At 38.0% G+C, this 23,113-nt stretch overlaps 2 protein-coding genes across 2 annotated transcripts in view; one reads left to right on the top strand and one right to left on the bottom strand.

Annotated features, from left to right (window-relative positions):
- LOC105385663 overlaps positions 1-11,337 on the bottom strand; it is a 35,775-nt gene extending 24,438 nt beyond the window's left edge. The window contains exons 1-2 of the mRNA XM_048629092.1: positions 11,099-11,337; positions 2,790-2,892 (exon numbers count right to left, since the gene is read on the bottom strand). Of these exons, the coding sequence (XP_048485049.1) occupies positions 2,790-2,887 (98 nt within the window). The 5' untranslated portion in view covers positions 2,888-2,892; positions 11,099-11,337. The remainder of the gene's footprint in view (positions 1-2,789; positions 2,893-11,098) is intronic.
- A 6,865-nt stretch (positions 11,338-18,202) lies between these two features.
- LOC119690401 overlaps positions 18,203-23,113 on the top strand; it is a 23,484-nt gene continuing 18,573 nt past the window's right edge. Inside the window, exon 1 of the mRNA XM_048629287.1 lies at positions 18,203-18,489. The gene's annotated coding sequence lies outside the window, so the exon portion shown is untranslated. The remainder of the gene's footprint in view (positions 18,490-23,113) is intronic.

Here is a 23,113-nt window from a genome sequence, read left to right as displayed (position 1 = left end):
TGCACTCATATAATATGCTTTCTCCTGTATACAAACACTCGGTTTATGCTTATCAATTACCTTGCAGACGAGTTAGTTGGCCAATCACAGCCCACGCGTGCACGCGAACCGTAGTGCTCCAATAGAGAATAGATGGAGACATTCAAATGAATCGACCTTACATCGCAGCATTACAGTCACTTTATCGACGATAGCTTATTGCGATGGATTTTCTGTATAGTTCGTGGAAACATTACATAGATTGGTTATAAGTGTTAAAACTTTGGAAAATGAAATAACTACGTCTTAAATCATAATCTTCATTTCTCAAACTACATAGACAGAGATACTAGAGCGCCTCTAGGGTTTGTCACCGTGGAGAATTCATCACATCATCACGACCCATCACGTCCCCACTGCTGGGGCACGGGTCTCCTTCCAATGAAGGAAGGGTTTAGGCCTAATCCTAGTCCGTGGAGAATTAGCAAGTCGTAATAGCGTCAGTCGGTGACTGCCCAGGCTGATTAGGACTTTTAATAAGGTACAGTCAATTATGTACTTAGTAGTAAACGTTATTGTAGTACGACGTGAGTACGGCAGCGATAGCAAAAACTTCCGTTGCAAGGTTTTTATACAAACATTTCGATCATAGCTGCAACTAATGTATTCGATTATAACAGTACTCGATGACAAAAGCCTTCTGACGCAGCGCATGTAACCTTTACACCCACACACTTCCGAAGTTCTGACATACATTGGCACTAAAGTATTAGTTAAAATCCGGTTCCGATTTGCACGTAGGATGATAAGTACAAGAGAACAACGGGTCATTTGTGCACCTGATACCAAACAGCTTTATATTCACATAATATCAGCTCTAAATTAGCGTAACTACGACGAACACAACATCGTATGCGGTTTTAATAATGTATACTATTAAAGAGTACAAAATAACGAAGCGTGACGTCATTACACGGAGAGTAGGTAACATTTTAAGTGTTAGACCTAATTCCAAAATAAATACTCGAAAATAAACATAGCAAGCTTTGACGTTGTGTCGAAAAATATCTCACTTGATATTTCCTAGTGTATTTTGAGAGGTGCGACTTTTAACGCAATCATTGGGATAGCAGATTACGAATAATTTGGCACAATTTGATATCGAGTTGGGAAGTCACTAATGGACTAAGAAATCACTTCAATCGTTTCGACTATGCAGTCATTAATTCTTCGACAGTATATTATTATGTACTTATATGCATAAACCTAGTTTTACAGGTCCTAAGTAGTATTAATCTTGTAAAAATACTTTCTTATGCTGACAGTTTATTTTTCAGTAACAAAAATGTGTCGCTGAAATATAAACTGTGTGGGTTTAAGATATTAAGATTCCATAACATTGTTTTGAAATAAATTTCTACAAAATAAACCGTTCGCCATTTTACCTTGAAACCAATAGCTAAAACTACATGACCTTATGCATAGCAGAGTCATAAAAAATATTTAAAACTATTGTACGCATTAATATACAGGAAAAATATAAAACATTCCAAACACAATGCGTAAGTTTGGAAGAATGGAATAGTTATGGAACTTAGCAATGAAATCAAGACCGGTAGTTTTGTTAATATTTAATAATAAAACATACCCATGATTGCATTTTTAAAAATTATGGCTGTTTTATGCACACTGAAATCTTTTCCCTTTTCAATCCTCTTTTACAGAGTCATTGTTTTTTTTTCTAGTAATCCTAACTATCCTAACTAATATTATAAATGCGAAAGTAACTGTGTCTGTCTGTCTGTCTGTCTGTCTGTCTGTCTGTTACTCTTTCACGCCAAAACTACTGAACGTATTTGAATGAAATTTGGTATACATATGGTCTAGACCCTGGGAAAGAACATAGGCTACTTTTTATCCCGGAATTCCCACGGGAAAACTTTTTAAGGCGAAGCGGAGCGCGCGGGAACAGCTAGTTCGTTCATAAAAACGTGTTACTTTCGTGTCATTGACCATTTTAAAATAAGCCTAACTATCCGATTGAATATCGCTTTATCGCTCACTAGCTAGCTTTTAAGCCTCGTATTCACTAGGCGACAAATTGTCGCAGAACCTGTCTAGGCACATGTCGTCTACGTGTCGCCGCGACGTCGCGCTCTGTTCTGCGACGTCGCACGCGACTATACAGCGACATCTACGTGTCGCAGAACAGGTTCCATGTTTTGGCTCGCGAGACAGAACATCCTGCGACATCAGTCTAGCGCATAGAGTATATTTTTTTACTAGGTCTAGCGACCGCTGTTGCAGAGTGTGGACGCGTGCGCGACTTCTGTATCACGACATGTTACCAAAATGTTCTGAGAACACGCACCGTAGATGTTCTGTAACAGTCTCAGAACTTGTGCCCTAGTGAATTCGAGGCTTTAAGTTCGCCAACTAGTTATACTTTGTAAAAAATAGCATGAGCATGTCAAATCCATACAAATGTATGTATTTACCAGTATTTACCAACTTTAGTTCCATAGAGATCTGTCAATCAAACGTCATATATGTCTCATGCTATATTTTACAAAGTATTTGTAAACTATCCAGCGGCCGCGGCACGGGTCTGTTATAGACGTCGATAAACTAATTTAATGCGCGTTCCACCTATCATAGCCCCGTATTTATGGCAGACTGTGTAAGGGTTACAATGAATACTTGTATAAAAAGAACACTAGAGCTTGTCACGCGTGCGGGACAATCCCGCGTGCGTGATGAAAACTGCAAGCTATTTAAAACACTCTCATTGTCAGCATTCAGTACGTTACCTCTGTTTGAGCCTGAGCCGGTGGTCGTGCAGGCGCACGTCGCCCGTGTTCTCGATGCCGTCCATGATGTTGGTGCGCTTGTTCTCGCCCACCACCATTGTGACTGCAACAACACAAACAAAGCCCCTATAAGTCAAAAGTCAAATGTTTTTAAGCATCGTATAAATATAGCATTTTCTGATGAACGTCAATTTTTACAAACTAATCTCCGTTCGGATAAGGGTCTCTTTCTGTCTCAGGAGAACCACCATAAATAACCACCTTAGTTATACAAATGCAGTTCGAAATCGCTCGCAACTCCGAGTCAAATTAGATAGAGCTGTTAATGTTACCTAACCTAGACACATTCTTGGAGACAGTTTGGGGAAACACTTCAGCAGTGTCATATCTGAGGACGCTCAATTAGCTTAGGACTAAAACGATAATATGTCCACCTCTAACTGCCTACCTCGTTTTATATAATAAGCTGGCAAGGGATTCCGTTTTCTAGCCAAGAGGGCACGTGTGATTTATGCACGTTGGCACCCAATGAATGTTAATAAGTTAATGGAGCATCGAGCGGGGTGGTTGGCGCCTCGGCGGAACGCTCCGGCCGACTCGCTCAGTCGCCGCACGTACGGGTATCTCGCTTTCCAATGGAGTATGAAAGTCTCGCGGGATCACCGCTGTTCCTTCGATTGCTTTTAGTTTCAATACTTGAGTATCTACTCGGGTGTGCTGTGCGACCGGACACAGTATTACCATCAGAGCAGAACGTATATGCAAATTTCGGCGCAACGCAATTTCGTTCCCTTTATTGCGATTCACGAGGAAAATATGTAGGAACATTACGGCCGCGTTCCTGAACGTAAAATTGCATGTGCGCAATACTGCGACTGCGGTGTTTGCGTCATATTATTATCAGGACAATATTAACTCGGCGACACGTTAAATACTGTTCCAAGTGTCGTTTCCTAACAATTGGAGGAAAGAGGCATTGTAATAATAATTGGCTTTCGCAGAAGCTGTGTAAACATGGCTATTTATTAATTTTCAGAGCACTTGCAAGTGTAACGTGGCACGTAATGGAATGGTAATTATGTAAAATGCAGTTTGTTTCCTAATGGGTGCAAAGTAAGATGTTTCCATGCACATGCCATCGTCATTCGTCAGTATGAGTCGTCCATCCAAAATATCAGTAGGGTATTGTTATTTTAGTGCATTTATGACTTCGCCAATATTATTTTCCTGGCTGGCAGTATGTTACAGTCCACTTGACATAGGTCTCTTCTAATTCATGCCACTGCATAGCATGAAGCTATCTACATGTAAAACTTATGAGCAACAATTTCATATCCACCGTTTATAAGTCAAACGTTTGAAGCATTGGTCATGATGCGATATTTAAGGAAATTTCAAGAATACATGTATCTATAGTACCTACATAACATTCTATTTTAATATTTTATCGGAATTTGGAGGCGTAAGCGATTTCAATTCGACGAAATCAAATGATACGTGTCTGTGCCATATGGCGTAAACGGTTTTCAGGAAAAGCAAATACGTTTTCTGGATAAACAAATTTGACATAGCAAGATGCATAGTGATACAAATTGTTCAGAGACTCTTTCGAACACCGACTAAGTTATTTGTATTTCCTGATTAGGGGAGCACTTAAAAAGCGAGATGAAAGAAATCGGGAGCAACAATGTCGGAAACGGGCGTGATGAATGTGCCTCAATTGCCAACCAGGAGCCGCCGAGGACGCAAATGTCGACCGCTTTTATTTAGTTTTGAAACGCATAGCTCATGCGTACCAAAATAATGGAACGCGGCATTCACAATATACCATTCTTCTAAAGAGTTCTTCAGCGAGAGAACGCATTCTTAAATTGTTTTCAAAATCACAATGCGATGCTTTAGATCTTAGTTTAAAACTTATTTGTTTACTGTGCATAGACGTTCCGACGCTAAATAAACACGAGATATCCATACAAGAAGTCTATACTTTTGGAATGTTTATGTCGCAGGCATCTGGTTTAATCTCCCGTTTGATTGAACCGCTAGCCCGTTCATTGGATGACGCTACTCAGTTGAATGACTAAAGAAGAACTCGTCAAGTGGTTGACTGAAACGTCCAACGTCTTGACTGAACGTTATTCAGCGAAGTCGTTAAATGGGATATAGTATAGCAACTTTGTAATGTCTCGTTAGGATTAACATGACCAGACAAGAGTCAACAAAAAGGCTATGTTACGAGTACAAAGCTCTCATCTCACAAATTCACTAAACAATAACAATAAACTTACCTTGATATTGTTGTTCATAATTATCCAGTTTCAGCACATTTTTTTCTTTGAAACTATCCGCCGGCGGTGTAATAATAGGTAAATCCATGTTGTGACACTATTTTAACATAAATAACGCACTTTAAAGCTAATTTATTTGCAAAAAATAACAATACAAGTGCTTTTTGTGTCAGCTGTTCGCTGTTAGACGCCATATTTGTTTTATTCACCACCTGACTGATTTTAAATCCGCTAACTAGTTGGACGTTTTGTGACGCTTGTACAATCAACGTTCGGCCTAGTCATACAACTGAATAGCGTCATCCAATGAACGGGCTAGCGGTTCAATCAAACAGGAGATTAAACCAGATGCCTGCGACATTTATAAAGTGAGACTGCTAGGTGTGAACACACATGTTACATTAGTTCTCGACATGTTATCACACCCTCGCCGCCCCGCCTGCCCTTCGCCATTACTGGAATGATTAATGTTCACACCGAATTAATATAAAAGCCACGTAAAAAACTTGTCCACCCCACGAACCTACATTTAAAATTAGGGAACCCACTCAACACCATCGACTCATTTCATATTGCAACTCGGTCATTTTATTTTCGTTCACCTCGTTACCGATATTTCTTCTGCTTGCAAATCTTTTTGTTTCAACGTGTTGATTCTTGGCACAATAAAAACATTAGGAAGATTGTTATTTTCACGGGCGGCAAGCATGGTTCCCGGTGTCCTTGCGGCGCCTGCTCTCGTATCTAGGCCAGTTAGATGTCAATGTCTACCGGTCGGTGCGTTGTGTGTGACGCTGGGAAAAATGCGGCACCGGCCAATTAACATGCGGGATTCTGTTGGGGCCGGCGGCGTCTCGGGCGGCTATAAATACCGCCCGCGCCGCCCGCCCTCCGCCGGCGTGACGCCGTCTCCGCCCGGCACCACTACCACATCCATCTCCACGTCAATACTCTCTTGACTACCACTACGGAAGTTTCAGAGCACACATCTACATTGTCGTGATCCTATTCATATTGCCGCATTACAGCCGATTTTTCATTTTCGGCACGCCATCGTCGACGTGAATTACTGTATCATTAAATAAAGCTAAAACCGTAAAAACATAAGCCATCTTCCAGCCCGTTTTATCGGATAAAGTATAAACGATTCGTGTAAAGAACGAAATTGGGTAAATGGCAACCTCAAATCCCGGTTAAATCATTCGAGTGACGCATTCAGTCCCACGCACGAAAGCAAAACAAATAAGAAAAACACTCGGCAACGAGCATCCAAAGTTTTTGTTGCTAGTTCGGGTCTCAGCGTGTCCCGGAAGCAACCGCCCGGCCGGCTGGTGAAGACATCCCGGCTGAGACTGGTGCACGGTACAAGTGGTAATAACCATGATTTTGTTTGGCAACAGATTAGTGTTTGAACATTAGTTCACCATCACAACCCATTACGTTCCACTGCTGGAGCTCCTGTCTTTTTACAATGAAGGAAGGGTTCTAGGCCTAGTCCACCACGCTGGCCTAGTGCTTGTTGGTGGACAGTAGATTTTATCAAGTAATTCAACTGCCTTTCAATCATTCTCTTCCGTATAGGCCTACAAATAAGTATTGCCAAGATATTCATTTCGGTTTGCTATGTCACCTCGAGGGGTCCGCTGCTCCAGTGCCTTGGGCCACCGTAAGTAGCGCAAGAGCGCACAAGCCGGGGCGATGCCACTATTTTTGTCCGGACACCGGTTGAATAACCTCCAATCAACTATTCGCATTAGGCTGCTATTGGGACCAGTGGAAGCGTGCTATGTCACACACACTACGCTGTTTCGGATTATGGAATGTTTAGGTGACCTTAGGAATAAAAATAAAAATTTCATCGTGCTTTTCCGTAGAATTATGAGATCGAGAAAATGTTTTATTCTAGTGTGGTGCGTAGATAGGTAGTTTTCGTGAACAATGTCGGATTGATAAATTGGTTTATATGCGTGGCCAGTGTTTTTTCTATACTTATCTACCGGTATACAGGGTGGAAAAAAGAATAGTTTGTAGGGTTACGAATAACAATAAGATATTAAATAATAACCGATTTGAATAACATTTATTAATGAATTAATTTTACCATAAGAACGTGCGTCGTTGGTGAATGTCATAGTCGCACCCGTATTTTATTAAAAAAACTTTAAAGCCCGAAAGAAGCCAGTAGGATAGTTTTATTTCATACAAGCTGATCCGGCGAGCTTCGCTTCGCCTTCCCGTGGGAATTCCGGGATAAAAAAGTAGCCTATGTTCTTTCTCAGTGTCTAGACTATCTGTATACCAAATTTCATTCAAATCCATTCAGTAGTTTTGGCGTGAAAGAGTAACAGACAGACATAGTTACTTTCGCATTTATAATATTAGTTAGAATGAAATAAACACAATATAACTCGTTTAGTCTAGCCATAAAAATGGGTACGCAAATAAAATTTCAATTTTTTCATCGGTATTTTAATACCTAACAGTACTCGCTTCGATTTACTCAATTACGATCGCAGTATGCTGTGGGAATGTTGTCCGATAGGTAACTAAAAAACAATATTGGTCATGTGACGTAGAAATGTCGGTAAAAGTTAATGACAATGGCTTCTCTACTGCTTCTCTATCACCTACTTTGCTTCATAAAGTAGTTGGTAGGTACCTTGTCAAACTCATTTTATTGCTTCACATATTGACGGTTTGTTAGTTTGATGAGGTACAAAATTGTACTCGTAAAGCCACTACTTATGAAGCTGAACGCACTATCGCTATCGGAGAATCGGCCATTGACCTACCTTAAAATTAACCGCTGAAAGCCTACCCGCGTGTTCAACTGTTCACTATAAACACACGCACACGATGAATTTCGCACAGGATAAGTAGGTTAGTGACCCTGACTACTGAGCCGATGGTCCCGGGTTCGATTCCCGGCTGGGGCAGATATTTGTTTAAACACAGATATTGGTTCTCGGGTCTTGGATGTGCCCGTAAAATGGCAATAGGCCCGCCCCCTATTACATTGGGACTAACATAACACCTTGGCAAAAAGTGGGTGCAGCAATGCACCTCTGCCTACCCCGCAAGGGAGTACATTAGTACAAGGCGTGAGTGCGTGTGTATTTTAAAATCCGGTCGGAATAGATTTCTATGGTACAGTAAATTACGATATAAAAGTCAAGCAACAAGACACCGCGAGGCACCGTTCAGTCTAAAACAACTAGCTTATTAGTCAGTTTTTCCACCCGGGCCACTTTCTAAGAATTTCCTTGAGCTCTTAATCATAAGTTTCAGGGAACTGGGTCAATCGTTAGGAATTGGGATCGACACTTGCGCACGATCTCTTGTCAAAGGGTAACGATCCTTTGATTTTGTAAGCACCTCTTCATCAACGCTTTAGAGTTATCCACTATTTAGATACTGCGATGTGAAAAAATGGATTCGACTGGTATGTGAATAGGAGATATGACTCGAGATATTGAAGGATCTTATCGTATTACCCTTGTTAAATTGTTACACCTACCGACAGTGTTCTCAGCCGATCCTCGACCAATGAACGGCTAGCAATTGACCGAGTTCTCGGCCGAGGATAATGTCTCGTCTTCTCTACTCGATAGGTGTAATCAGGGTTTATGTAGGGAGCGGCAGTAGCTCATTCAGCTCACTAACGCACGCAGTTCTCACGGCTGTGATGCGGGTAAAAATCCCGACCATGACAATTGCCTAGGTGTTTTCACAAAAATAACATAAGCACTGGTTGGAAGAGGAAGGCCGGTGTGATATATAAATAGAATATTCTTTATTTGTACACACACATGAAATTTACTTACATAACTTAAATACTAACTAGAGATGCAACGAATAGTGATTTGGCCGAATACCGAATATTCGGTCGGCGCTCTCAGCCGAATACCGAATATTCGGCGGGTTATCCAGTATAATTTAATTGAGTTGTAGTTTTATTTAAAGATTGCTCGTCTAAATCGTACGGCAGATGCATACAAGGTGGTCAATCTACTCGAAACAGTAGCCAAATCTTATACAGTTATTTTGTTAAAAAATACCTCTGAGAGTCTACTCATTCAGAAGCAGGTATTGTTGGTATATTTTATGAAGAAAGGCGATTTCGTCTCTTACGAACAAATACCGAAAAAAAAAACTTTATTCACAATGAATTATACTGAATACTAAAAAAAACTGGCCGAATAGGCCGAATACCGAATAGTTGCCAAATATTCGTGGCATCTCTAATACTAACACATATAATATGTACAAAAATGGCGGTCATATCGCTTAAAGCGATTTTTTCAAGACAACCTTAGGATATTTAATTTTATGGTGTGCTGGAGGTATAATGTTAACAAATAGCAAAATAGAGGAAAAAATAGGTATTTGTGTTGGGTAGTTGTAATGGTAATAATTGTAGGATAAATTGACATATTTATATTGTAATTATATTGTACTGCTGGAAAAAATTATTTAAGTACCTCATACTCATACCTTACATTTTGGTCTAGATATTTTTTAAGAGAAATTACATTTCACTGCGGTATTTGTGATTTATTGAATCTTTATAATATGCTTAACAAAAGGAAATCATAAATGCCTTGACCCTTTCACAAAACTTTTACATGGCCAAAGTTTTAAAAGTAGGGCAATTTTTTTATTTTATATTTATCTAATTGTGCATTGTTTTTTCACTACCAAGTACTCAAACAAACTCTTCACAGTTATCTCTGTCTGTATGATATTCAGGTTAATTTTAATATGAAGTACAAAGAGAAAATGGTTGATTATCAGTGTGTTATCATAAGAAATATGAGCATCTAAATAGGCGCTACTAGGGCAAATGATGCAGATCTACATTATGACTCTTTTATGACAAAACACCCCGAAGTGATCACTCCACAGTTGATGTTTTGTATTTTTACAGTTCCAACAGAAATACATTGTGTCTAAAAATAAGTAGTATAATTTGGGCAGATAGACAGCAATAGGGAATAATCCTTTAATTATGTTTATCCTTTAATTATCAACTTTGAAATGCAGAAGCTTCAATGGAACGCATCCATCTAAACCAAGAGCATAATTTCCCGGAATACATGCTTGTTAATACTTTTATCACCATGGAATGAAATGTTAATTTATAACAATCAAATAATATTGCATATTTTATTTGGTTGAAGCAGTAGGGTATGTACGGTGGCCTGCGCCTAAAAGTATACAGGCGGCGATTTTAAAATAGCGATCTCAAGCTCACATGCTGCTCAAGCACATCCACATAAACACCACTGCTACACACATCACACACAACACATCTCCGGATTTATAACAGATGTAGCTGGTCCCTTCATCATCAGGGATCGCTATTTTAAAAACTCCGCCTGTATACTTTTAGGCGCAGGCCACCGTACATAGAAAATTTACTTGCAATTTTTAATAATTTTTATAAACCATCTATTTTATCAACACTTTATTGTACACATGTACCTACCTAAGTTAAAGTTACAATAGAGTTATAAAACAGGTTTATTCATAAAGGGGGACTTATAGCCAAAAATAAATTTCTTCATCATGTGTTATGATATTTTGTTCATTATCATTTCACAGTTTACCATACTTTATCGTAAGTAAGTCAAAAGTTTTTTTTTGTTCGACAAAAAAATTACGGCTGAGCAGAAACACGTCTGACCGATGATTCATGCTCCAAAAGTTTAGATCTTGTGTATTGCCTGCTGATGTCATTTATCATGCTCTCTAAACAACTTTAAACTGTTCCTTTGTGGATAACTTAGTGCATGAATGTGGAGTATCACTTATTGAGTATTTTCTATAGGTTTTATGGTATAAAATAAAATATTTTCCAAGTGGAAATTGAGATGAAAAGTCTGTGTCTTCTGACCCTGCGTAAAGTGGACATACTTATGTAATATCTAAGATGTGTAGGTGATTTTTAGTTGGTAAATAAATATAATGACCCAGTTATAATAATCCAAAGAATTTAACATGCGTAGGAGGCGTAAATACCTTAGTTTTATGTGTAATCCAATATCCAGATGAAAGTCGATGTCTTATTTACACACAAAAATCACAGTAATTCATAAAAAACACACACACTATCACAAAGCACCAGCACTTAATTTTTCACTTAAAATTACTATTTTATGTGAGAATATCACATAATGCGCCATTTTCACAGTAAATACGAAGGACAGCAGTCGGCGATCGCTGCCATCTTTTTTGTCAAATGTCTAAAAACTAATTTTAGCGCCTCAAACGAACTCTAGTGTTATTTTTAGAAAGTAAAGGAAACATTTCAGCGGTATGTGCTGCCACCTATATACAAGTGTCAAATGATAAAAGTGTTGCTACTCAGCACTAGATAGCGCTTTATTACAGTTTAAGTAAGCGTAAAGGAAACATTACATTGTGTGCTGCCACCTATATACAACTGTCAAGACGTAAGATAAGTGTTGCTACTCAGCACTAGATGGCGCTGCATTATAGTTGTAAAAACCTGTATCTATTCTGAAAACACAATTCATCGTCAAATCGTTTCTTGTTTTCGTTCGTGCAGCCTCATAGAACAACGCGGACTCGGGTGTACCCGTGAAGTCTGCAGCAAAAGCTATATATATTTCAATCCACCGATTTAAATAAGTATATCTATTGAAGGAAGGTATTTGAACCAAAGTAATAATTAAAAGTACAGTTCCCCAAAATTGATAATGCACATAGAAATCTTCGTCATTGTTCGGCAACGGTCGTATTCCCGAGCGTTAGAAAACTATTATGTATTTAGAGTGGTTAAGTGCATTTTCTTCATGAAATTTTTGTAGAATTATGTAATTGGTGCTAAAAGAGATAATTGATTTATCAGTAACGAAATTTGATTCAATAATTCATAATATTCCATAATATTAAAATTTACTTCGAAAATGTTACAGTAGGTACTTTTCAAGTGTCTTACTGAAGCTGATGTAAAGATGGATGAAAGAAGGTTTGAATAACACAAGGTTTATATTATAAGGAGAAATAGATTTCAAACACAGGTTTATATTAAAAAATTTAAATCTCAGTTCAAAAGTATTTACAGCACTGATTAATTCACATTAATAAAAATGTTTACGTTAAAATCTCAGTTCAAAAGTATTTACAGCACTGATTAATTCACATTAATAAAAATGTTTACGTTAAAATCTCAGTTCAAAAGTATTTACAGCGCTGATCATTCACAATAATATTACAATTACAAACTTGGTCTTTTGGGTGTGGCTTTATTGGCAAAGTGAAGTCTATCAATGTGACGTATATTTTATTCTTAAATGTGCCTCATAATATGGCATTGTCAAAAATAATTAAAGTTGAAATTAAATTCACATTTGAAAAAAATAACAAGAACGATGTGTAATTGCAGCTCTTTATAATTCCACAAAAGTAATATTGATCTTGACCTTGAGACCCTTGACTGATCGGTGACAGCCACCGACCGCCCAAATTGTTTTCGATTATGTGTCACATGATATTGACTACTATTTCTTTCGAACAAGGATCAAAATGCAAGTGCTCTTACGATTCAATGATTCGGGTGTTTCCGGGAATACGACAGTTTGCGAAGATTTGCATGCGCATTATTAATATGGGAGAACTGTAAGGTCCTAGGTTCTTGGTTTTGACTACGTGTACTTATTGAAGTTATTGCAAAAATGGTAAGTATAAGTACTTAAGTATATCCTTATACTAATTAAGCCGAAAGGGGCAAGTGTACTCAGGGGGTGAATTTGGACCACTTTTGCACTTAAAGTTCATCTTTTAGAAGCAATAAACCTCTTTCTGCTTATTAAAATCATTTTTAACATCCTGTATTGTGGATGGATGGATTTAGGTTATGGGCATGCTATGAGTCTTTCGGGTTATTATATCGCATTTGTAACACCCTGGATACATTTACATTCCACTATAGCGTAGCCCTAGGGGAACCCGGGGTAAGACGGGGTCGCGGGGTAAGACAGGGCCACCTACATATATGCAAAACTATACATCTTAGGAATCTGAGTAATGAGCCAATAAAAAGACTGATTGACTTTTAGTGCGCGAGTGACAGCAGGTGTGAGCGCGTGCGTTTTTTGTGTTAGCTCAATTGTTTGTTTTTGCGTAGTGTCCATGTTATTTTGACCGGTAAAAACAACGTCACAACACAGTAAGTAAAACTGTGGCATTTTTGATAATTGTGTGTTTTTATTTAAGGTTTGCTACGCTTTGTTTAAATATGTGAAAAATTGAAAGTATTTTTTTATGAATTATTTTTAAAAAAAATATAACGTGGGCCAAGACGGGGTATTTTTGGAGGGGCAAGATAGGACGGATCTAGCTTGGTTAAGTTTTTTTTTCTCCAACCCGATATTTGACATTGATGAAGGGTTCTAAAAGGGCTACAGGGATGTTGGCTAAAAAGACAAAGCAGATACTGCCTAAGAAGAAGAATAACAACGAAGATGAGTGTGTCTACCTCTACTTGAGGATATCAAAGATCCTACTTTAAATCTAAGGAAAACTAGGTCGGATGTCAAAGGTGCAGGCGTTGGGCTCACACTGCTGGTGCTGGTGTTGACGATAAAAACACAGAAGAAGTGTTGTTTATATGTTTTGTGCCCCACATAGTATACTTACCCCATCTTACCCCGTACACGGGGCAAGATGGTTTATTTCCCATTTTTTACATTTCTTAAAATAAGTCAATTTAGACATAAATAATTGATAACGTTGTGGTTATAAATACCTGTTGTTTTTTTTTCATTTTCCCTTAGCGACCCCGTCTTACCCCGGGTTCCCCCGAATTTGGCTGCGATTGCACTTGGAAGGTACAAAACCTTGTCAAACTAATAAACTGCCTATAATAAGTACATTATTTCTTTCAAAGATTGACAGTTGTTTAGTTTGACCATGTTTGACAAAGCACAAAAGTGAAATCGCAGCCACTTCAGGAACTTACAAGTTGTTTGGATCAAACTGTACCTTCATCCATCCTGCCTTCGACTTTAGAGTCGAAAAAATAAAGCGCGCTATAAGTAAATAATACGAGCTACAACTTAAAGAAGATTACTTGATAAGGTGTAATGCTTGACAAGAATTACGTAATGGCCTTAATAAAACAAAAACAAATTATCCAATAATTAAATAATGAGTAGTTGATCGGTTTCTTCCAGTCCTCAACAATAGGTATATTTGGCATTACAGTGGAAGTAGGCCTTCTTCGTAACAAATTGAACTTTTATGACACCGGAACAAAGTTCAAAGTCTTACTTTCAACAAGACTTCCACTGTACCAGTTACACCCAAACATTTAAGTAAAACAAGAACAGTATTAAGACTATTAAGAGCGAGTAAATTAGTCAAAGCAGAGGTGGAACCATATTCGAGGCGTCCTCGCGACGTTTTCGAAGTACCTACTAACGTTGGATGGCTATAGACTGACATTACACGACCTCTCGTTAGTTCTTTCAGCTTCTCTATGTTAGTGACCCCCAGATTCTCACTACCCTACCCTATTCCTATAGCTAGAAAATGTATGAAGTCCTACTCATAAAACAGTTTCCCGCGCATACACAATCAAAATCGCGTTAGAAACGCCGAATCCCCAGAATAAGGTACCAGGCTATACGTAACCGGCGCGGCCACAGCTTCTGTTTGCCGGTCGGTTAGCAGCTCAGCGGCCCGCGGGGGAGGGCAGGGGGTGGGGGGAGATGTGAAAGTGGTTATGTAACTCCAAGGAGGTTGGCGTCTCGCCAGCCAGTCCTTTGGTGCATTGTGCAGTAAATACTTTTTGAATGATCTAATATTTTCTTTTCTCAGTAAGTAGGTGCCTACCTAAGTAGGTCCTCGCCCTGTTATGAAAGAGTCCAAACATAGAAGTCGCATTTTATCACTGAAATTACTGTCTTCGGCAGGTCAGGATAGTTGCTCAGCATGTCGGGTACATTGATCTGCCGATACACTGCTGACAAAATCCCGCCTTTGTGTATGTTGTTCTTATTATGTCCCCTGAGAGTATAGTATTTTTTATATTCGCATAGAGGTCCAAAAACTACGAAATTCTTTATGTTGTTTCAGTTTTCAGGCGACATCAAGAAGACCTACAGAAGGAGTTTCAAAAACCAAAGAGCGTGTAGGAAGGAAGAGGCAAACATAATGAATGTAGAGGGAGCTAAGGAGTATACATGTCAGGATATTCATAGTATTCCATAGTGTCTGCCAACTCTGGAAGACAGGCATGAGTATACTCATGTATGTAAGTATGCATGTTACAGTTTCTTTAAGTCCTTCAGGAAGTTTTTTTCACATACTTTTAATTAAGTGAAAAAAAATTGTTATGGACCGTTCGTTGTGATGAATCACAAAATAAGTAGTAGTTGAAATTACTACTTATTATCACTTAATGGTACGTTCCTTCAGAGAAATCCCGAGCATAGCTCTTGCTAGCCCGCTGAGCGACGTTTAACCATATACATACGTGGGTCTGAATTTATGTTTTTATTTACATAATTCCAACTTGATCATAAAAAGGCGCTTAAAACTTGGCTGTAAATATACTATAATCTGAAGTATATATATCGTCCGCAGAAAAATAAACAATATTTAAATGCGAATACACTCATGCTATCTCGCTTTGTTCGTATGACTGTTAGTATGATCTGCTCCCAGTTATACCTATATAACGGGCACCATTTTCATATTGTTTCTTTATCTGCTCGCGTTATAATACAGCAGGTCGTAAATAAGTTAGTAGGTATAATTCTTATGTGCAACAGACTGCAGTCGGTGTGGATTACGAAACTACTTTCGCGAGTTATATCGATAATCCTGTAACATGCGGAAGTCTAAGATTGAGGGTGGGTACTCCGACAGTACAAATAAGTTCATGGGCCTTTTCATGACAAGAAAACAAACGCAGTAAATATGATCGCGAGCACTGAAAAAGTTCCATCCGAAAAAAAATACACCATAATTTATGTTTTTAGTTGGTAATACTGTTAGAGAAGTACTTTGTACTTACTTACCTTGAGATAACCTATTCCGTTTAGGAGTATTTTGGTGCTTTGTCGATGGAACAATTTTATTGCTCAAGAGTGTATTTTCTGTTTTCGACGATTAACAATAAGTTCAGATGTAGAATATAAATAAACAGCGATGGCACGATAGGTTTGCATCTTCATGAACTGGTGTTTAATTTTGATCATAGAGCGTTTGGTGATACATCGTAGATAGATAGAGCGAAATCCAGGTTACGGTGATGTATTACTATGCATCTACGCATGAAATTTATAGGATAATAATTTAGTAACCGTAGGTAACATAATAATTAAAATTTCAACCCTATTGATTAGTCCTAACCCTGCTTAATTATTTCTAGTAACACCACAAGACATCCTAATCCTAACTAATATTATAAATGCGTAAGTAACTGTGTCTGTCGGTTACTCTTTCACGCCAAAACTACTGAACGGATTTGAATGAAATTTGGTAAACATATGGTCTAGCTAGACCCTGAGAAAGAACATAGGCTACTTTTTATACCGGAATTCCCACGGGAAAACTTTTTAAGGCGAAGCGAAGCTCGCGGGAACAGCTAGTATCCATCTAAACACCAGGATATTTTACCTTACATAAACCAAATGCTAATTACTTAAGTGGTCAATGAACGATTATTGCGATGCACAATAGGTTACGAAAATCGCATACATAAACATTTGACGTTTCCTAACAGAGTCGGTACGCAACGCTAAAAAGGAAAATGATGTTACCTAATTCATCAATATTTGCTGTTTGACTTCCTATATTTGAGCCCTACTTATCATAATGTAATACTTACCATGGTCTGATAATATTTAAACAACTTTGATCGACAGCTGACAGTTAAATACAACTTAATAACAGTTGTTACGAATTATAATAAATAGGTAGCATGCGATATTTACAATATTTTATTTTAATTTCATTGAAAATCCTAATATTGTGTTAATTTTTTTAATACGAATTTTATAAAGTATGAGGGAGAACCTCGTTTGAAAGAAGCCACTTCGCCAAGGACCATTCTAGGACAAAATCGCTTAAATCAATGGTGATTTGAACCCGCAGAGCCGAGAAGGAATGGAGTTGGAAAGAGTTGGTGTAGAGTATGGAATGGAGATTGGTTGAATTGTCGTTTATTATCACGACACTGACACCCATCATGAAGAAGGAGGACTCAAATGAGGAACTGGGCCTGACTTTCATTAATAGTATTTTTTAAAGGTATTTCCTCTGTATGAAACCATAGCTTCCTCACTATTGTTCATATCGGAACTCTTTTCATGAGATAGTTTTATTGCCAAACATGAAAAACTGTTTAAATGGTGTTCCGCTGTAGATGTTACCTAGCTTTGTGCCCGGGATGTTTTTTCATTTCTTCCGTAAGTACCTATAATACTTACATTTATGCTATTAGTTAGTAGGTAGTTACTTATTTCTTTCACTATAAGTTTGTAATTATTACATATATCAGAGGCAGGAAGTGAAGTGTAGAGCATGTAATAGTTACATAGGTATAGCAAGCTGCAGAGCTCCGATCGCTTATGTAAATGATTGATATATGATAACAGCAATTCATTTAGTTTTTAATTATTGCTTAGGGTACCTATAATACGCTCATAACAATTAAGAATGTAGGTAACAACGTAACAACTGACTTCATTATTAGGCCTATTTTGACGTAAAATTGATATTAAGTTTACTTTAAAGTCAGCAGTGATTCTATTTTTCTTTTCATCTACAATGATGAAGGCTATTTACACAGTAAGAGCATCACCATTTTTATATTGCAAAATTTGGTTAACATCTCTTTTGTCTGAACTCACATTGTAATTCAACAGTCATTTGGAAGATGTGATAACATCTTAGCATTGCAACAGTTACGTTCACGCCTAACAAGCGTAAAGAGGAAGCGTTGCTATGTTGCGAGGTTTCGGCGAAGTGTCTCATTGTCATTGCTTAGTGCAACACCCCTGGCTCTGAGCAGTGTGGAGTGTAAACAATATGATCGAGAGCAGCGTTGATGTAACCGCTGCAAGGCGTGGAGACGGTACTTTTCTCTTTAGTTTCTCCCCACACGGAGCGCCCGCCGCGCCGCCGCCGCCGCCGCCGCCGCTAGTCGCCAGCACGACGCGGGAAAACACGCGCGCGTTCCATTCTCAAACATTGAAAACTCTTTTCTATTGTGTCAAATATACTCTGTGGTCGCAGCAAAAAGTTTTATTAAGTTAGTGCAACGGTTTTAGTTTTATTGTGCCTGTGAACTTTGTTTAGCAAATAAATCTGTTTGTTAAGTGAAGGAAGGAGTTAATTTCCAGTTTGTGCACCGTCAACGCAACAATAACAACACTGTAAGTTTTAGTTTTATTTGCGCACTAATTAATTACGTTATTAACTTTCAAGTAACTGTAACTAATGAAATTAAAATATTTTAAAGCAAAGGAAGTACAGTTAAATTACATTTTGAGGAACAAATAACACGAATTAGTATAGTATAATGGTGTATAACAACACAACAGCCCAATAAATGAACGGAAAATAATCAGAGCATGCATTGTTTGTCTGGTAAACCATGCAATGCACTCCGCTGATCCGCCGCCAAGCAGCCGGTAAACAACTGCCGTCTACCGAAACAGCTGATATATTTAAAGCACCGAAACAATGGCCCAGCTGATCACAGGAACTGCACCGGTTTCCACACCACAAGTCAATCGGAACCGGATCACCGAAAAAGTATGTGAACTGTTGACTTGATTACAATATCGGATCGACCCCAATCTCTTTTGTTTTCGAACAATCCAGTGGTCTCACGATCCAAATGAGCTTGTCACACATGTCACGCCTTCATTTAGCCATTCGCGTGAATTCTCAGTTTTTACCATAAGTAATATAATATCAGATGACAAAGCCAATGGTCATAAAAACCGTGCATATTCTAATGCAAGAGCGAGAACAATCGTTAGCGCGGGCGCCCCGACGCATGCCAATAGTGATGAAACCCACTATACGTGATATATTTATTAAACAAGTTAACGATTTACGAAAGTTGTGTGCGCGAGGTAACGGTTGACGGACCACTGCAGCCCTGATTCCTGATTGTTTCAGTAAGTGTTTCGAGTTAAGCATTGCGAATTAACGGGACCAAAATTCTGGGCCTCTAACATACGAAATCATAATCATAATTTTGGCAATGAATTAAAAACAAGATTCGAGACCGTGACCTGTAATTTTCTAATGACAAGTCAAGAACACGGTTTTAGCAAATTAAACCGCAAATGGGTACTTAATTATGTACTTAAATGTGCTGTCGGTGTATCTGCATGCAAATATTGAATTCTATTTGAGTATTTTCATTGATATTCAAAAAACGCAGAGCCCTTATATAAGGACATAAGTTTGTAAGTATAAATAAACCAAATGTTTTTGCCCTAACAAAAGCATTCGTGAAATCAACAATAACAAAATTTTGTCGCCGAATAAATAAAATAATATGCATTTAAATATATAAACCATGAATTCAATAGAATGTACTTATATTTTAACAAAGGTAAACATTTAATAAATGTAGAGCAATGCCTTGCGACAGTCGCACAATAAGTTTAAAGAACTTTACGTTTACTAAATACATAACTATAGGTACTTTTTGTGAATTAGCCATTAGGCCAATAGTGCATTATAGCGGTGTAGCATCCTGTATTAGTAACTTAATTTATTCCAAGCTATAAATACTTATTGAGGTTAAAGTCTATTGTATTTGAATCTAAAGACACGCAGTTTGCGTTTTATGCAATAATTATAGTTTGTATTAAAAATTCATAGGCTATAATACTGTAAGGCTGCACAGGGACTTCAATCTTTGTCAAGATACTTACAGTATTCTGGTGTTACACTAAGAATGAGTTCTTTAGAATTCAAGAAAAATATAATAGGTAGGTAAGCTAACATAATGGTGATCAATATTTTTAAGATTGACATTGGGGATTTGCATTGCATAGTGTTGTATTATTTTATTACTTAATAACAAACAAGTTATGCAACTATAGATAATTCTTTCCGATTAGATAATTGTTATTACGCACGTATTCAATAATGTATGAGACATGCGGTGTGACCCAGTGATTATAAATATTTGGTCAATCTGCTAGAAAGTTGCCTAGGTATATAAAAATTTGAATTGAATTGTTCTCCTTTTTAGCGTGTCGATAACAAGCACATTATAGTGGCATTTATCATCGTGGTGAATGATTAGCCAGTCAGATTATTTGTCAGTCACTGACTGGTAGACCTAGCACGGGGAGGCTTCTTTCGTGCAGATTAAATGTATATGTAGATATGTTTGCACTTCAGGTTGTATCATGATTGCTCTACATTATGCTGGTAATTAATTAATCATTAAACTAAACTACTTACATAGTATAAAGTATTACATTATTTTGACCAATACCATAGTGCAAAATCTAGTTTCACCCGGTCAAAACTTGCTGTAACTGTAACTTGGGTACTATACTAACCGATACCCGCACTTAGTATTTAATAAAATTATTCAACTCCCTGCATTTATTGAATGGACAAATTATATTTTACGGCAACGCGTTGAATTCTTTTGTATGGGATTAATTAATTTTGATAAGATTGAGTAGATAATGTGTAGAAGGAACCTTTCTTAGTGGATGGATATGGATCGATAATTTTACTGCGGTTATTTGTGTTTGACAGGTTACGTGGTCAAAAGTAGGTATTGAACCTTTGCTACCTATGTTTTATCAAAATCTGTTCTCTCTCCCCAGTGGTTTGAGGTTACTTACAGTTGCCTTATTATACTATTAAATATTGACATACTCATAGAAATATTACATAAAGTTTAGTATTGGCACTTGTTTCCCTGTCTGTAAACTGGTCACAACAATGCACTAGGACACGCAATGCCCTCTTGTCAATGGAACTGATCCAACACGCTTTCACCGACTTTTAATTACGTTGTGCCGGGTACAACACAAGCCACGACCATCGCGCTATCCGACAACCTACTTTACCCTCTTACATTTAGGTTACAATATCGAACAAACACTGAATAGTCAATGATGCCCAAACTATACCGAGACGTGAGGTCATGTCGAGATGCGATAAAGTGAAAGTCGCCCCCCCCCCCCCCCCCCCCCCCGCCCCTCTCGCTCCTCCTCTTGCAAAGGAGTTCAAAACTTCAAACCTCCAAGAAGGTTGTATTTCAAATTAAAAATCATTGCTGTAGATTTGTAGAATATACGCGGTTATTAAGACTGTGGTTTACTCTCTCTGTTAATTTGAGTGTTCAGCTGTTGCTTCAGCGCAGCGTTCGTATTTTTCCTGATTATCACTGCAAATCAGTATTTGAAGTTTGCGGTAGATACCACACATGATTGCCTAACTCATATTTTCTCGTAATGTTACGAGCATGCTCTTAAATGGATGATAGTAAAAGTGAGAAAAACATTATGTACTTACATACATACATGTATGTTTGTTTGTACTTTAATTTAGATGATGGTAGAGCGCTTCATTGACGTAGCACGATGGTGTCGCTGTTCAAATGGAGCAAAGAAGTGTAAGAATTAGCACTGGAGCAGTAGCAGGTGTAAACATTCATCTAAGTATTTAGTTTGTGCAGAAATATTGTGTTTAGATAATAAAATATACATACACTCACGCGCAATGAAAAAGTTCCACTGACAAAATATCGACACCAAACAAACCAAGTATTTTCAAACTGTTAATTTGTTTTTTTTTTTAATATTACCGTTTTTAATTTGTAATATCCTCTGCTTTGTTAAATGTACTTCAATGTTGCAGAAGGCGTCATTACGATAGCCTTTTCCGTTTTGGAGTAATTTGGTGCTTTTCTCAGTGGAACCTTTTGATTGCCCGTAAGTGTATCTATAAAATTGTTTATACCTTGCTTACAATAGAATTGGGTTGCCTATGGCGTATTCTAATTAAGGCCCGGGTCTCCTATTTACGCCGTAGGTCGCGTCCGGCGTCACGCCGTAGGCCGCGTCACGATGCTCACTATAGAAATGTACTGATGCGGTCTCCCTCACACGCCGACGTTGGCGCGTAGACGTAGTGAGCATCGTGACGCGGCCTACGGCGTGACGCTGGACGCGATCTACGGCGCGTAATAGGAGACCCGGGCCTAAACTCTAGCGTCTAGCTTCCATGTGATAATATGACAAATGTCCGCTTTACACACGCTGCTGCAGAAAGAAAGTGTTTGAGCACCGAATTTACATAACACACGATCACTGTGCGCTGCTCACACGCAGGCTCAATCGACGTACAATCTACTATTACTAGTAGGTAAAAAAAAAACATTTTTCATAGAAACTTATTTGGTCACATGACTTTATACTATGGACAATAAATATTTTTTTCGCGAATTTTGAAATTCTGTTTTGAGTTTAGACATAACATGCTGCACGTGCTGGTTTCGGCTTAGTATACTCTTTTTACAACACCCTGTATATCAGAAGTTATAGTTTGAAAACAATTACAAATTTAATAACCGAAGTTTAAAACTTAAGTATCTACGATAATCGTATGAAATCAACAAGTATTACTACGACTGAGCGAATATTGTTGTCATCTTTCAAAATCAGGGGCTACATGAATTTTAAGAAGGATATAAATGAATATGTAATTGTAGGTATGTGGTTCTGACATACGAAAACTCATATGAAGTAGGTAGGTACTTGATACACTTTGATGATACAAACAGGATTTCAATTTATTTTGAATCCTGACATCTATTTGAAGTGGCACACTCAATTAATTGCCAATACATAATATACCAAAATCACCACCAGTAGGTAAATAACTCAATGAGGTAGGTATTTAATATTCCGTCTATGCTAATTACGTGTGTCGGAAATGTCGGAAGGATTTTAGACTTGCTAAACAGGAAGCTACTTCAATACCATAAGTATAGATTATCATTGGCTC

This window comes from Plutella xylostella, chromosome 22 (genome assembly GCF_932276165.1).
Source record: "Plutella xylostella chromosome 22, ilPluXylo3.1, whole genome shotgun sequence".
NCBI classification, from domain to species: Eukaryota; Metazoa; Arthropoda; class Insecta; order Lepidoptera; family Plutellidae; genus Plutella; species Plutella xylostella.
The sequence above is the reverse complement of the archived record's forward strand: the minus strand, read 5'-3'. Positions and strand labels throughout refer to the sequence as shown.